The following is a 14,392-nucleotide window of genomic DNA, read 5'->3' on the forward strand; positions in this document are numbered from 1 at the left end:
CAAGAAGCATTTATATTCAATTTAAACTGATGTAAAACAGGTGCTTCCCATTTCTGTAAATTAGATGCCATGATCTGTAAATCAGACCATACAGAATTCATTTATAAAGCAGTGGAAACATTCATTATGTCTAAGTGGGGTGACCAATATTTTAAATGTCTTTGAATTACATGCTAGTGCTTGATTGATCCTGAAAGACTCTCCTACATATTTCTTTCCAGATCATCCAACATTTGGTTGCTAAAATCTCAATAATCTCTACATTAAATTTTCCTGCAATCCAACTGGTATACATTTCTATATAATGGGCAAACAGCTGATATGTTTAAGATCAAACCTGCTAGAGGCGGTAGCATCCAAATTGACCACTCATAAGAACATTCAAAGAATAGATTTTTAATTGACTCACACGGATAATTGCAGAAAATGCATTTCATATCAAAGTTTTGTCTGCCCTGTCATAGTTTTTTCCTATCTGGTAGTGCATTGTGAATGCATTTCCATATGAAATTCTTGATCCTTTGCGAGAATTTTAACTTCGAGAAAGATTTCCAAAAGTTGGCATTTTCAGCATTATAGTTCAGTTCATTATTGGTTTTATTTTGCAGTTTATTATACATTGATTTTACTGAAAATTCCCCACTATTAGTTAGTAACCATCTTAATTTGTCCTTGTTCAAGTTTTCTAACATGTCTGTATATAGTCTAATTCCTAATATTGAATCAACAATCTCTTTAGTAAAGTTATTTCTAACTTTTTTCACAATCCCACTTGTGTGTGTCTGAGTTTATAAGCTCAACTACAAGTGTTAAAGTATTGGTTTTGTTTCCACAAGCAGGTATCATGTTTACCTTCATACCTGGAATTAGGGCTGCACAGGAACCGTCTCATCCCATGGAACCGTACCGGAACTGCAGGAACCGTACGGGTACCGTCGCGGAACCGCGGTCAGATGGGACAGGTACAAGTACCAAAAACTGGTACCGTGCCTAGAGTAGGTACAAGTAACGGTTCTAGGATATTCCTGTCCCGTCCCGTCCCATAGTACCGAGGATTTTTATTCATACTTCTTTTAGGTGCAACACTACTTTTGGACTGTTTTGGGAGCTTCATATACCTTTCCTTCATGGAAGATGAACAACGCAGGCTACAAATTATGATCCTTCTGCATGAACTTTGATGTAGTATATGTGCATATCTTCTAGTTAATTAAACTTTTCTTGTACTAATTGATATTCAAGATCATGTCTCAGGTAATGCATATAACTTTCCTCCTCACTCACGTTTGCTTCTTGTTTTACCATGTGGTGTCAATTATGACGCTTCGCCGACTACGGCATTCTATTGCTGACCTACCATACTCAATTCGAAAGGTTACTGAGCCTGTTTGGATTCTAGGTATTTCTTATTTCATAGCATATCTCGAGACTGTAGCCATCTCCAGTGTACGTGGTTGCTTAAGTATCCTTTTACCGTTGTTACTTTGTTTCTTGTGAATATTAGTATTTTGTTAATGTAGCTTTGAAATGCCTTCGTTGTCTCCAGCTAACTAATTTTAGCGTTTCTTTTCCAAAATATGTGCAGTTCCCGTACTATGAGTTTGTTGACCGGGCGTCAATGTACAAAGTGGGATGCTTGTCTTACACAATTTATTTCTTCGCAAGCTTTCCAATGTTTTTTAGGTAAAATGTGAATTCAAATTCTTACAATGCGTTCAATACCTAACTTATTAGGAAAAAGTGGATTTTTTTTTAACATATGGTACAGGTAAAGAACCGGACCCGTCCCGTACCGAGTTAAACAGGTACAAGACCCGTCCCGTCCTGTATTACACGGGTACAGGTACAAGTACAAGGTACAGGTACAGGCCATAGGGAGATACAGGTACTGAGCTAGGCAAAAACCCGTATCGTATCGTCCCTTCCCATGTGCAGTCCTACCTAGAATCTATACGTCGTACCAAATATCAATCATATTATCGTCACCTACCTATTTGTGAATGATAGGTATACCTTACAAGATGCAATTCCATACCCAAAAGGCATTGTAGTGTTTTTTAACATGAAAAGCCGTTGTATTGGGAAAATATTTTTCTTTTAGTAGTGAAGACATTAAAATATTAGATTTATTTACAATCCTTCAAGACAACTTTGCTATCATCGCTTTGTTCATTTTTGCTGCTACATCCATTGGTATTGGTTTACAAAGGAAGCCCCATTTTATCGGATTACTCCCTTTGGAATTATTTTCCTTCCCCACCAAAAGTTTCTTCGAATTGCATTAATTATGAGAGTAATCTTTTTTGGAAGAATCAAACAACCATCCGATAGATGGGAAGGCAATGTTGGTTATTCTTCAATATAGAAATCACTAACAAGTTGGTTAGGATAAGAATAGGAAATACATGAGGTTCTAAGAATTAGGAGCTAGCTAAGTTCTAAGAAAAGGAAAGACATGTAATAAGGTAATAGGACTAGGAAAAGGAATTCATAGTTCTATATATATATGATCACCAAAGTTGTAGTTGATCATATGAGCAAGATTAGAGTTTGTGTTTAGTTTTGAGAGATTTTCTAAACATCAATAAAGAGAGTTGTGTTTATATAATCTAAGTTTCATCTTGCAGTTGCCATTAATTGGTATCAGAGCTAGTTTCTGAGCCATGGAAAATGAAACCACCATTGTGGGTGCAAAACAGTTCACGCCACCATCAATACAAGTTCCAATCCTCAACGCCACAAACTACACAGTATGGGCCATGATAATGAAGGTACTGATGAAAATCTACAAAGATTGGGAAACAATTGATCCTGGTACATTGGACCCAGACAAAAACAATGTTTCCATTGGATTACTCTTTCAAGCAATACCAGAATGTCTTGTTCTACAAGTTGGTGAACAGGAAACTTCAAAGAAAATTTGGGATGCAATAAAGGCACGTAATCTCGGAGCTGATCGAGTTAAAGAAGCCCGTCTGCAAACCTTAATGTCTGAATTTGAAAGAGTGAAGATGAAAGACACTGATACTATTGATATCTTTGCAGGAAAGCTATCAGAGACAGCCTCAAAAGCTGCGTCACTTGGACAATCCATTGATGAAGATAAACTGGTAAAGAAGTTTCTCAATAGTTTACCAAGATCCAAGTATATTCATATCATAGCTTCTCTCGAACAAGTCTTAGATTTAAAGAAGACTAGCTATGAAAATATAATTGGAAGATTGAAAGCATATGAAGAGAGAATCCTTGATGAAGAAAACAATGGAGAAACTCAAGGAAAACTCTTGTACACAAACTCTTACCAACAAAACTCTGCGACAAGAGAAAGAGGTGGTAGAGGAAACAGAGGCCGAGGAATGGGAGGAAGGTTTAACTCACAAGATAGAACAACAAGTCAGAATGATCAAAACCAAGGTAAAGAAAAGAAGGATAGATCAAACATTATTTGTTACAGATGTGATAAACCGGGACACTTCTCCTCTGTATGCCCTGAAAGAATACAAAAGATGGAAGAATGAAACAAGGGAAGCAGATACAACTCTTTTCATGCACGAAGTTGTATTCTTAAACGAAGGAAAACTAATACCAAAGAACTACGAATCAAAGGATGGAGAAGAAGGAATCTGGTATTTAGATAATGGAGCCAGCAATCACATGACTGGTAAGAGACACTACTTTTCTGAACTCAATGAAAAAATCAAAGGACAAGTGAAGTTTGGGGATGGATCTTCTGTAGAAATTGAAGGGAAAGGATCAATTCTATTTCAGAGCAAGACCGGAGAACAGAAGATTGTCACAAACATCTACTTCATCCCAAACTTACAAAGCAACATTCTAAGTTTAGGACAAGCTACAGAAGTTGGATGTGATGTTAGAATGCGACAAGATTATCTAACAGTTCATGACCCAAGTGGAAGACTTTTAGTTAGAGTCTCACGCTCACAGAATAGACTCTACAAGATAAGTCTCATGATTGGAAGGCCATTGTGTCTGAATATGAGACTGGAAGATCAGACATGGAAGTGGCACGCAAGGTTAGGACACATAAGTTTCATAACCTTAAAAACTATGTCTCAGAACAAGATGGTTCGAGGGATACCACAACAAAACGGAGTGGTGGAGAGGAGAAACAAGACTCTAATGGAGATGACAAGAAGTTCTTTAAAGGCTATGCAGGTACCTAATTATCTATGGGGAGAAGCTGTACGACACTCCACATACCTAATAAACAGGATACCTACGAAAGCTCTGAAAGACATGACTCCATATGAAAGTTTGCGAACGAGAAAACCAAACATAGATCATTTAAGAGTGTTTGGTTGCAAAGCATACGCAAAAGTTGATTCTGCAACTCTTAAGAAACTGGATGATCGATCTCAGACTCTTGTCCATCTAGGAATTGAGCCTGGATCCAAAGCTTACAGATTATTCAATCCAACAACGAAAAGAGTAATAGTGAGTCGAGATGTGGTATTCGATGAAAAAGCAAACTGGAACTGGAAAGAAACTAATGATGGACCAAGTAGGGATCCAGGAATGTTTCACATGAGATGGGGTCAAGTAATTGATGAAGGAGAAGGACCCATAACCATCAACACTGAAGAGAATCACTATGATAATCAAGAAGAAGAAGAGAATATTGAAAACACTGAGAATAAAGAAGAAGTGGAAGAAGAAGAAGAAGAAGAAAAAGAGGAGATCGATGAAATAACTCAACCCATTCCACTGCGAAAATCAACAAGACAGATACAAAAGCCACAGTATCTGGAGGATTATGTTCTTCAAGCTGCAGAAGAATGTGAGATTATGCTACTTTCTGTTAATGATGAACCAAGGAATTTTCAGGAAGCAAAGGTCTCGACTAAATGGACACAAGCATGTAGAGAAGAAATTATTTCAATCAACAGAAACAAGACTTGGTTTCTAGTTGATAAGCCAGGTGGGGTAAAAGTGATTGGTCTTAAGTGGATCTTCAAAATAAAACGGAATGCTGATGGTACTGTCAACAAATATAAGGCAAGACTTGTAGCTAAGGGACACGTTCAAGAATCAGGCATAGACTTTGATGAAGTTTTCGCACCAGTTGCTAGACTAGAGACAATTCGTATCTTTATAGCATAAGCAGCATCAAACTCATGGGAAATTCACCACTTAGACGTTAAGTCAACATTCTTACATGATGAATTGCGAGAAGATGTGTATGTTGAACAACCAGAAGGTTTTGAAGTAAAAGGACAAGAGCATAAGGTTTATAAGTTATCAAAAGCTCTATATGGTCTAAGACAAGCTCCTCGAGCCTGGAATACAAAGTTAGATCAAATCTTAAGAGAAATCAGATTTGTTAAGTGCTCTAAAGAAACATCAGTATACAGAAGAAAAGAAAAGGGAACGCTTCTTGTGATTGCAGTCTATGTAGATGATCTATTTTTGACTGGCAACTCCCTTAAGGTGATCAATGAGTTCAAGAGAGAAATGTCATCAAAGTTTGAGATGTCATACCTCGAAAAACTCATTTATTACCTTGGCATAAAAGTCCATAAAGGAGTAGATGGGATTCAGATTAAACAAGAAGCTTATGCAAGGAGAATTCTGAAAGAAGCAGGACTTGAAACTTGTAATCCAACTAAGATACCAATGGAGTTTGGACTTAAAGTTTCAAAGGCACAAGAAGAAGCAGAGATTGATCCAACGAGTTATAGAAGAAATGTTGGATGCCTAAGATACTTGTTACACACAAGACCAGACTTGGCTTTCTCAGTGGGAGTAGCTAGTCGTTATATGCAAAGTCCACGCAAGTCTCATGGTGATGTAATAAAGTAGATATTGAGATATCTAAGAGGAACAATCAGCTATGGATTGAAGTATGGTCGAGGAGGATCAAAAGGAATTTTTGGGTATAGTGACAACAGTCATAATATTGACCAAGATGATGGAAAAGGTACAACTGGTCATATATTTTATCTAGGAGAAGCACCTATTACATGGTGTTCACAGAAGCAAGACACTGTAGCCCTCTCATCCTGTGAAGCTGAGTTTATGGCCGCAACAGAAGCAGCTAAACAATCAATATGGCTACAAGAACTGTTGGGTGAAATCAAAGGAAGAGAACCTGAAAAAGTTCTCATCAAGATTGATAATAAGTCTGCAATTGCACTCACTAAAAATCCAGTGTTTCATGGGAAGACGAAACACATTCACAAAAGGTATCATTTCATAGGAGAATGTATCGAGAAGGAGATCATCAACGTTGAACACATACCAGGAACTGAGCAGAAAGCAGATATATTGACAAAGGCATTAGCTCGGATCAAGTTTGAAGAAATGAGACAACTGATTGGAGTACAAGATATGTCACGGGTAAGGTTGAAGCTTAACGGGGAGAATGTTGGTTAATCTTCAATAAAGAAATCACTAACAAGTTGGTTAGGATAAGAATAGGAAATACATGAAGTTCTAAGAATTAGGAGCTAGCTAAGTTCTAAGAAAAGGAAAGACATGTAATAAGGTAATAGGATTAGGAAAAGGAATTCATAGTTCTATATATATATGATCACCAAAGTTTTGGTTGATCATATGAGCAAGATTAGAGCTTGTGTTTAGTTTTGAGAGATTTTCTAAACATCAATAAAGAGAGTTGTCTTTATATAAGCTAAGTTTCATCTTGCAGTTGCCATTAGGCAAGAGAGTACTGATTTGTTTAGTACTAACTTGCTAGCTTGCGAAAGAAGTATACCATTCCAGACTTGCGAAACAAGTATTAGATTATCTTATTCAATATCGTTGATACTTTTATTTTTGTAGTAAATTTTTTATAATGTTTATTATAGAAACATAAAGAAAACAAGAAAGGTAGCGCCACCACCACCAACAACAGGAAAGTACAAAAGCCAAACAGGCCTGCAACAACAAAGCAAATCCTACAACCAAGACCCCCCTAACCTGAGGAAAAACTAAGACCCTTCTTACAACAAAAACAGTTACCTGTATCAAATAATATAATGCTTCTATGCTGTTACAACTTTGCTCTGTCCTTGCAATAAGGTAACAGAATACTAGTAACCCCTTCCTCTATATCTACTAATCTGAAGATTGAACTGTTTCTGGAAATCCAAGTTATTGCAACTGATAAGAAGAAAAGCTGAAGCCGGATCTTCCTTCGTTGGTTGACTTCAGCTCAAGCTTTTGAAAAGGGCTGCAGTTTAGCAGAGTATGTATCAGTTGCTTCATATATTGCTACAACTACTGTCAAGCAAGAGACAAAAATACATACTAACTTGACAAGAGCACTCATTATTGGTCGTATGGAAGAGGGGTAATATGTATGATGTGGTGAAACTAGTGACTCAGACAGTAAATCCAATTTTAACATAATTAGTGAGGATAAACCTGATGCTTAGTTTCTCTACTGACATTTTACCCAACTAACTGTAGAGAAGTATCGTGACTACCTGCTATTAGGATCATAATAAAAACCATTGATAGATCCATCGCTACAAGAGAAGCACACATAGTAAAAACCAGCAATGGTTAAGCCGCAGTCTATACCAACATTCACAAAATACTGCTCTTTCCATCTCTGCATACAAATAGAATGACAAGATTATTTAACATAGTACCATGATTCTGTATCACAGTTGAGAAAAACGATAGAGAGTATACCATGAATATGTAAGGATAGTTACTAAGGTCCAACGATTTTCCGCCATCGGCCTCCACTTGACTCTAAAAGAGGAGAAGATTTACGCAGTAAGTAATTGAGCGAAAGAAAGTATTCTTGTTCCTTAAATGGTGGAAGATAGAACTTACTAACAAAGGATTAAAAGATGGAAACTTGGACCAGTGCCTTATATCATCCCCTGGCCTGTTAACAATGAACAACAAATCTGAGATGAAAGCAAGTTCTAGTTTTTTGAGAAGTTTGAAGGCTTCCATGGCCAGGACAAAAGTGAACCTACGTTGCTTCCCACTTGCCAGTGAAAAATGTATAATTCTTCGTGTCAACAATCTCCCCCTCCCAAAATGTCACTACCTGCAAATGCACCATCAAGCAAGCACACAAGTTTTCAAGAGCTCAACTGAATTGTGGTACATCAATTAGTTATCTTGATTCCACTCCAGATATTGAGCCATTCAATCTGGGACAAGACTCAAGAGTCTTTCACGGTGCAGTTCCTTAGTTGCAATTAATACAGAAGACGGAACTGGAAAGTAAAAGATTAGTAACCTACAAATCTAATTTGCTTCTTGGTGAGAAAAAAGATACTTACTGGTGTGTCTGCCAATGGTACATTAAGAGCTTCCATAGTGCCGCATAAATAACCATGACCAAGGTCACATCCTTGAATTCGAACATTAACTCTCCAGGCTTCATCCTTCTGTAAGCTTGAAACGTTTTGAGTTCCAGCAAAAGCCTGTGCTCTCAAAATCAATCAAAACAGGCAAAGAAAAAACGAAACTGATGACGACCCGATAATACAAACTTCACATACTGAAAATCAAGATTCAACGCACCTGCCCAACACTCAAAAGTGTACAAGCTGGAGGAAGAGAATGTTCATTATTCCCACCTACAAAAACAATGGAAAATTAGATTTCAGAACTAATAAAGGAGATAAATTTGATGAAATTGGAAAGTACAAAGAAGTCACACAAGATCGACGAATTCGGACAGACCAACAATTATTAGTGGAAACGTTGAAGAGTTTTTCTCATTTCTAAACGAACCCTAATCCCTAACCATACACAAAGGAACTCTGCAAGTAGAACCAAAATAAAAACCTCGTGAATTAAAATTTGTAATTACCTGTAATTTGCGATGGAGCTGAACTTTCAACAACTCTAACAGGCATTCTTCGAATCAAGTTAGGGTTTTTCTCTTGTGAAGATCTTCAGAAAAATCTATCAGGAAAACTATTAAAGAAGTGCTATGAAAGATTATTTATCAACCAGCATTTTGAAATGGAAACTTATAGGGGTTAGTCGTGTGAGAGTTCGAGAGATTTTAATGTATTTAAGTTTTCTCCTGTTAGTCCTGAGGGAGATTGAGGGAGTCTCTCCAAATCTCCATTAGTCGTGGGGGAGTTTAGAGGAGTCTCCTAAACTTTCTAGAAAACACCTGTTAGTCGCTGGGGAGTTTAAAAAAAGCTCTTGAACTCCCTGTTAGTCATAAAACCCTACAATACTAGGGAGTTGGTTGCTTTGGGGAGTTCGAATGAGTTTTTAGTGTATCTTGGTCTCACAACAAATCTCTCAAAAGAGTAGAGATTTGGGAAGGAGTTTGGTGCGTAGAAAACCATAAGAGAAAGAAGAGGAAACGTTTTTTTCCAGGTATGTTTTTTTTCTTCTTTGATCTCCATGATTGTTTATAATAGTTTGATTTGTGTACTATTTTGATTGTTTTTCATATCTTTGATCTCCATGATTGTTTATTTTGATTGTATGTATAGTATTTTTTTGTGGGTACTCTATCTCTGTCAAAACCCTAATTTGTAGTTCAAAAGATCTTGGTAAGAAATTGCATGATTTGATTATAATGATATCTTTAAATTCAACCGTTGGAATATGATGAAATTTGAGTATGTCGTAGTTTACCTTGTTATAGAAGTACAGTAAAATTTTCACGCGGATCAGGTCACGTTTGCTACTGCAAAGCTTGCACAATATATGACTATGGTCTGCTGAGTTTGAATCCTGAATAGGGGACTGATTCCTATTTATCTCATTCTCCGCTTATCGGACTAAGCTGAAATTTTAGTATGATGTTTGTATATATGAAGGTTACCTATTGTAGAAATTTCATGAAGTTCTGATCAATTTAGGTACACCAAAGTGTGAGAAATCCGGAACTGAATTCTGTATGCACGCATTGAAAGTAGTCGGGTTCTGAGTAATGTATCTTTTTAATGAACCGTTATAATGCTATGATTTTTGAGTGTGTTGTGGAAAATTGAGTTGTAAGTGTACCATAAAAATTTAAAGAGGATCAGGTAAGTATTAGTACTGCGAAGATTGGACAATCTGAAACTGTATTTCGGTGAAACAGAATTCCTTTACAGCTATCTTCATAATTTGTTATGTCATCATGCATTAATTGGCTTGCTACTTTGCATGGGTGTCATTGAGAGTCACTATCACTTGTTAAGTCATCTTATTTAGACACATACTTCTCTTCTATTCTATATGCCAAAGTTCAATACAGTGGCGTACTTCATTCCGTATTAGCGTGTTTTAGCCAATTCATACGGTGCTTTTGTTATAATGATATCTTTAAATTTAACCGTTGGAATATTATGAAATTTTAGTATATCGTATTTTACCTTGTTATAGAAGTACAGTAAAATTTTCACGAGGATCAGGTCACGTTTGCTACTGCAAAGCTTGCACAATATATGACTATGGTCTGCTGAGTTTAAATCCAGAATAGGGGACTGATTCCTATTTATCTCATTCTCCGCTCATTGGACAAAGCTGAAATTTTAGTATGATGTTTGTATATATGAAGGTTTCCTACTTTAGAAATTTCATGAAGTTCTGATCACTTTAGGTACACCAAAGTGTGAGAAATCCGGAACTGAATTCTGTATGCACATATTGAAAGTAGTCGGGTTCTGAGTAATGTATCTTTTTAATGAACCGTTGGAATGCTATGATTTTTGAGTGTTGTAGAATATTGAGTTGTAAGTGTACCGTAAAAATTTCAAGAGGATCAGGTAAGTATTAGTACTGCAAAGATTGGACAACAAACTCAAGAACAACAACGTCAAGAAGCTAATGCATGGAGAAAGAGTATAGCGGATGATATATGGGAAAATGTTCGTGAACAAAGGGAGTTAGAATTGTATGGAGACCGTTAAATTGAAGGGAAAAAAAATTATTTCGTTGCACAAAATAACATACTATTGATACAGAGATATGATCATTTTCATTTATTTTTTTCTTTTGATTAAAGATCAATGTTATTTGCAAATACGGGTTTATTGTTTCTTAAAAGAGAATGAGTTAGGAGTGAACTCTCTCAAACTCCCCCAAACTCCCTCTAATAAACTCTCTCAAACTCCCTACACTCCCCCAAACTCCCTGAACTCAAAAACACAAAACTCTCTCAAACTCCCTACACTCTCTCACTCTCTCAAAATCCCTGAGATTTAAAATACACTCAACTCCCCCGAAATCACTCGAGGACTAACCCCCCAACGATTATTAACATGAGGATGTAATAATGATGTACTTCTGCGTGTAGTACACCTTTAAAACAAGGCTGAATTGGGGGCATGGAAACTAATTGGGGCCATGACACATTTTATATCCACACCCAAAAATATATGGGGCTTCCAAAAATAAGTGTGAAATACCTATTTTATCCTTCTCTGATAAAAAGAAAAAAACAGTTTGAGCCGTCAATATTAGAGATATATAAAAAAACAACTCTTATTTAATATGAAAGGGTCGTCCGTATATAGTAATGCTTAACTGACGACCCTTAGAGTGATAGCTACAGAGAGTAAAAGGTTTTTTAGTCGTTCGATTCTAAATATATAGAGTTAACGACTCTATATGACCTAAAATATGGAGTCGTCATCTTTTAGGAACCTCATTGACGATTTTTCATAACTGAACAATGGAGTCGTTTATTTTGGTGCCAATTCATTGACGACTCTACAGGGTCGTTAGTTAATTATAAGCACGACCTAACGACCCTCACACTGAGCTGTTGCATAGTGACCATGAATCGACCATTTGGAGCACCATTCATGCGATTTGAAGAGTATTGGAAGTTTACCCGATTGTTTAGAGCTTGGGGTTCCTCATTTTGAGTGTTGGTTCCTTTATTTTGAGCAATGGGATCTTCATTTGCACCATTGTTCATAACTTCCTCTATCAACATCTCCTCATCAAACATCCAATCCATATGATTAGTTGAGACAATCTTGCCATCGATGCAATCATTGTTGTTGTTTGAAGCTTCACCAACATCATTTCCTCCACTAGAATCACTCATTTCAAATAACCCTAAGTTTTCCCCAAAACTCAACTTCTTCTTCTCCACAACACAAAAACACAATTTTTCTTTTATCAAATTTTTATCCCTAAATCTGATTTTAATCTACCCAAATTAATTAACAACTAATAAACACTCAATTAACACTAATAATCCAGGGGTAGTTTAGCCATTTCTTAAAAAGTGGGATAAGGGATAACTCCCAGTTACTATTTCATGACCTTTTTTTCCTGTAGCTAGGGGTCCCCAATTACTATTTCAGGGCCCCCAATTCAGCCCTGCTTTAAAATGGTTACAGCTATATAATCCGATAAAATAAAATAAAAATGAAGCCGTTTTCTGGGATTTTTTTTCTTTTTTTTTCTCTTAAACTAAAGCATAGACCCGTCCTGCCCCTGGCAGCGTAGCCGCCGAGCCTACTCCCCACTGAGCAAATTAAAGAGCTATTACACCAGAGTATGAGATACCCAAAAAGTCATCAAATAGCTTTAATGACGGTTATTGGTTGTTGGGTTGGGTTCTAAGATGGATAGTGATGTTCTCCAACAACGAAATCTTCATCTTCATCGGTGATTTCTTTGATGACGGAAGCTTCATCACTAGTTATAAGAGATTTGAGCTAATCACTCCTATTTTGGGAGCACATCTTTCTAAAAAAGAAAAACAAACTAAATGGTTATGATTTAATTCCGAGAAAAACCATTCTTCCTCCAATTTAATCGGAGCCAAGAGTCTTCTGGAATTACCGGTAAGTTGAGTGGAAAATTAGAGGTACATATCCGGTAAATCAGCCGTTTTAAACCAAGCGAACGAAAAGAAAGAAAAAGGTAATTTTAGGGCTGTCAACCGTACTAAATGGATCAGAATAGGGGAGAAGCCAAGAAGTATGAGATGGCAGTGCAAAAAAATTTTTAAGGGGTGCAAAGAAGCAAAAATAAGCCTTGTTGGGCCTAAAATAGGCTTTGGAACCAGCTGGGAAGGGGATACAAGTGCACATCCTTGCGATAGGCTTGTTGTTCCCCTGGACCATATATGGTTGTCCCGTATCCAAATTCGTTAGTTTCATTTGATATTCGTATCTGATAATCCGACAAATAATGCGTAATCTATTTCCATATGCAAATCCGATAAGACTAACGTACAATTCGATAAATATCCCAAAACTATATATAATTTGGTTTGTGTGTGTTTTTGATCTCTAACCGTAATAACAAGTTAGCTTTGATGAATTTGCCATTCCTTTATTTTATTTTTCGAACAAAATCATTAGTACAGGTAATATAAAATTAGGTAAACTTAGCTTATAATAGTAATTTTATATATTTATGTTATCAAATATCGGATAATTATTCTATAAAATATTATTTATATTTATTTCCGATAAGAAAAAATTATCCGATAAGATGTTTGTATCTATATTAGATATCCTAAATTTTCAATATTGTCTTGGACCAATGTTGGATATTCGGTTATCCATTGGCATACCTTACAATGTTAATGGGAGGGAAATAAATGATATGATAAGGGAACATTCCTAGATGCTGATATAGATGATCTTAAAAGTGTGGATACATATTATAGACGGTGAAGTTGTGGGCCCGGAGATGGGTGAAAATTAAGCGAAATGAAACGCGGGCCTACAGTAATACCGCAAGTGCACGGTCGTCGGTTGTAGCTCGTGCAAGTACGGGTCGATCCACAGAGATCGGGTGTGTTTTGTTGTTTCTAGCTAATTGGGTTCCTAAATTGCTATTGTTGGGCTTTGATTCTCCTTTGAGTAAATTGGGTCTAATGGGTTTGTTTTTAACAATGAAATCAACTGAGCTTGGGCTCAGTTGGTCTTTGAAGTGTAAATGGGCTTTGGCCTTAAACTTAGGCTTGGGCTCAGTGAACTGAAATTAGCCTTGAAGGCACTGGGCTTTCACAGTGAATTGGGCCTTAGCTTTTTGGAATGAGCTGAGCTTTGGGCTCAGTTGGATGGGCCTTGGGATTAAACCTGGGCTTTTAGCCTTTGGTTTCACTGAATTGAACTTGGGCTTTGTAACTTATGAGCTTTGGAGCATCAGCAGACAGGGAACAGGCAGCAGTAGTGGAGCAGAAGCACAAGGCAGCAGAAGCAAAGGCAGACAGGAAACAAAATCACACAGGGCCAAGGATGGCATTTACAATGACAATGAAGATGGTAGTGAAACAAACTAACAATGATCATGGGAAAGAAGCAAAAATCAGTGGCAATGAGGCACAAAGGCAGTTAGCCTAAGGCAAGGGAGCAGCAATGAAACAAATGGTAACAGTGGCAGTTAACAGGAAACAAAACCAAATAAACCAAGGCTGTTAGCCAAGGGCAGGGGTGTGAAGAAGACAGTGAAGTAAAAAAAAGGAAGGAAAAAAAAG

At 36.9% G+C, this 14,392-nt stretch overlaps 1 protein-coding gene across 1 annotated transcript; it reads right to left on the bottom strand.

Moving 5' to 3' along the window:
* Nucleotides 1–6,805: 6,805 nt before the first annotated feature.
* Nucleotides 6,806–9,033, bottom strand: LOC113293102 (glucose-induced degradation protein 4 homolog). The gene is made up of 8 exons (XM_026541863.1): nt 8,804–9,033; nt 8,512–8,567; nt 8,268–8,411; nt 7,956–8,029; nt 7,807–7,861; nt 7,660–7,722; nt 7,449–7,576; nt 6,806–7,192 (listed from the first exon to the last, which is right to left on the bottom strand). The coding sequence occupies exons 1-8, from the start codon at nt 8,847–8,849 to the stop codon at nt 7,114–7,116; spliced, it is 645 nt and encodes a 214-aa protein (XP_026397648.1). The 5' UTR covers nt 8,850–9,033; the 3' UTR covers nt 6,806–7,113.
* Between the last annotated feature and the right edge of the window lie 5,359 nt (nt 9,034–14,392).

Source organism: Papaver somniferum, chromosome 7 (genome assembly GCF_003573695.1).
Source record: "Papaver somniferum cultivar HN1 chromosome 7, ASM357369v1, whole genome shotgun sequence".
Classification (NCBI taxonomy): Eukaryota; Viridiplantae; Streptophyta; class Magnoliopsida; order Ranunculales; family Papaveraceae; genus Papaver; species Papaver somniferum.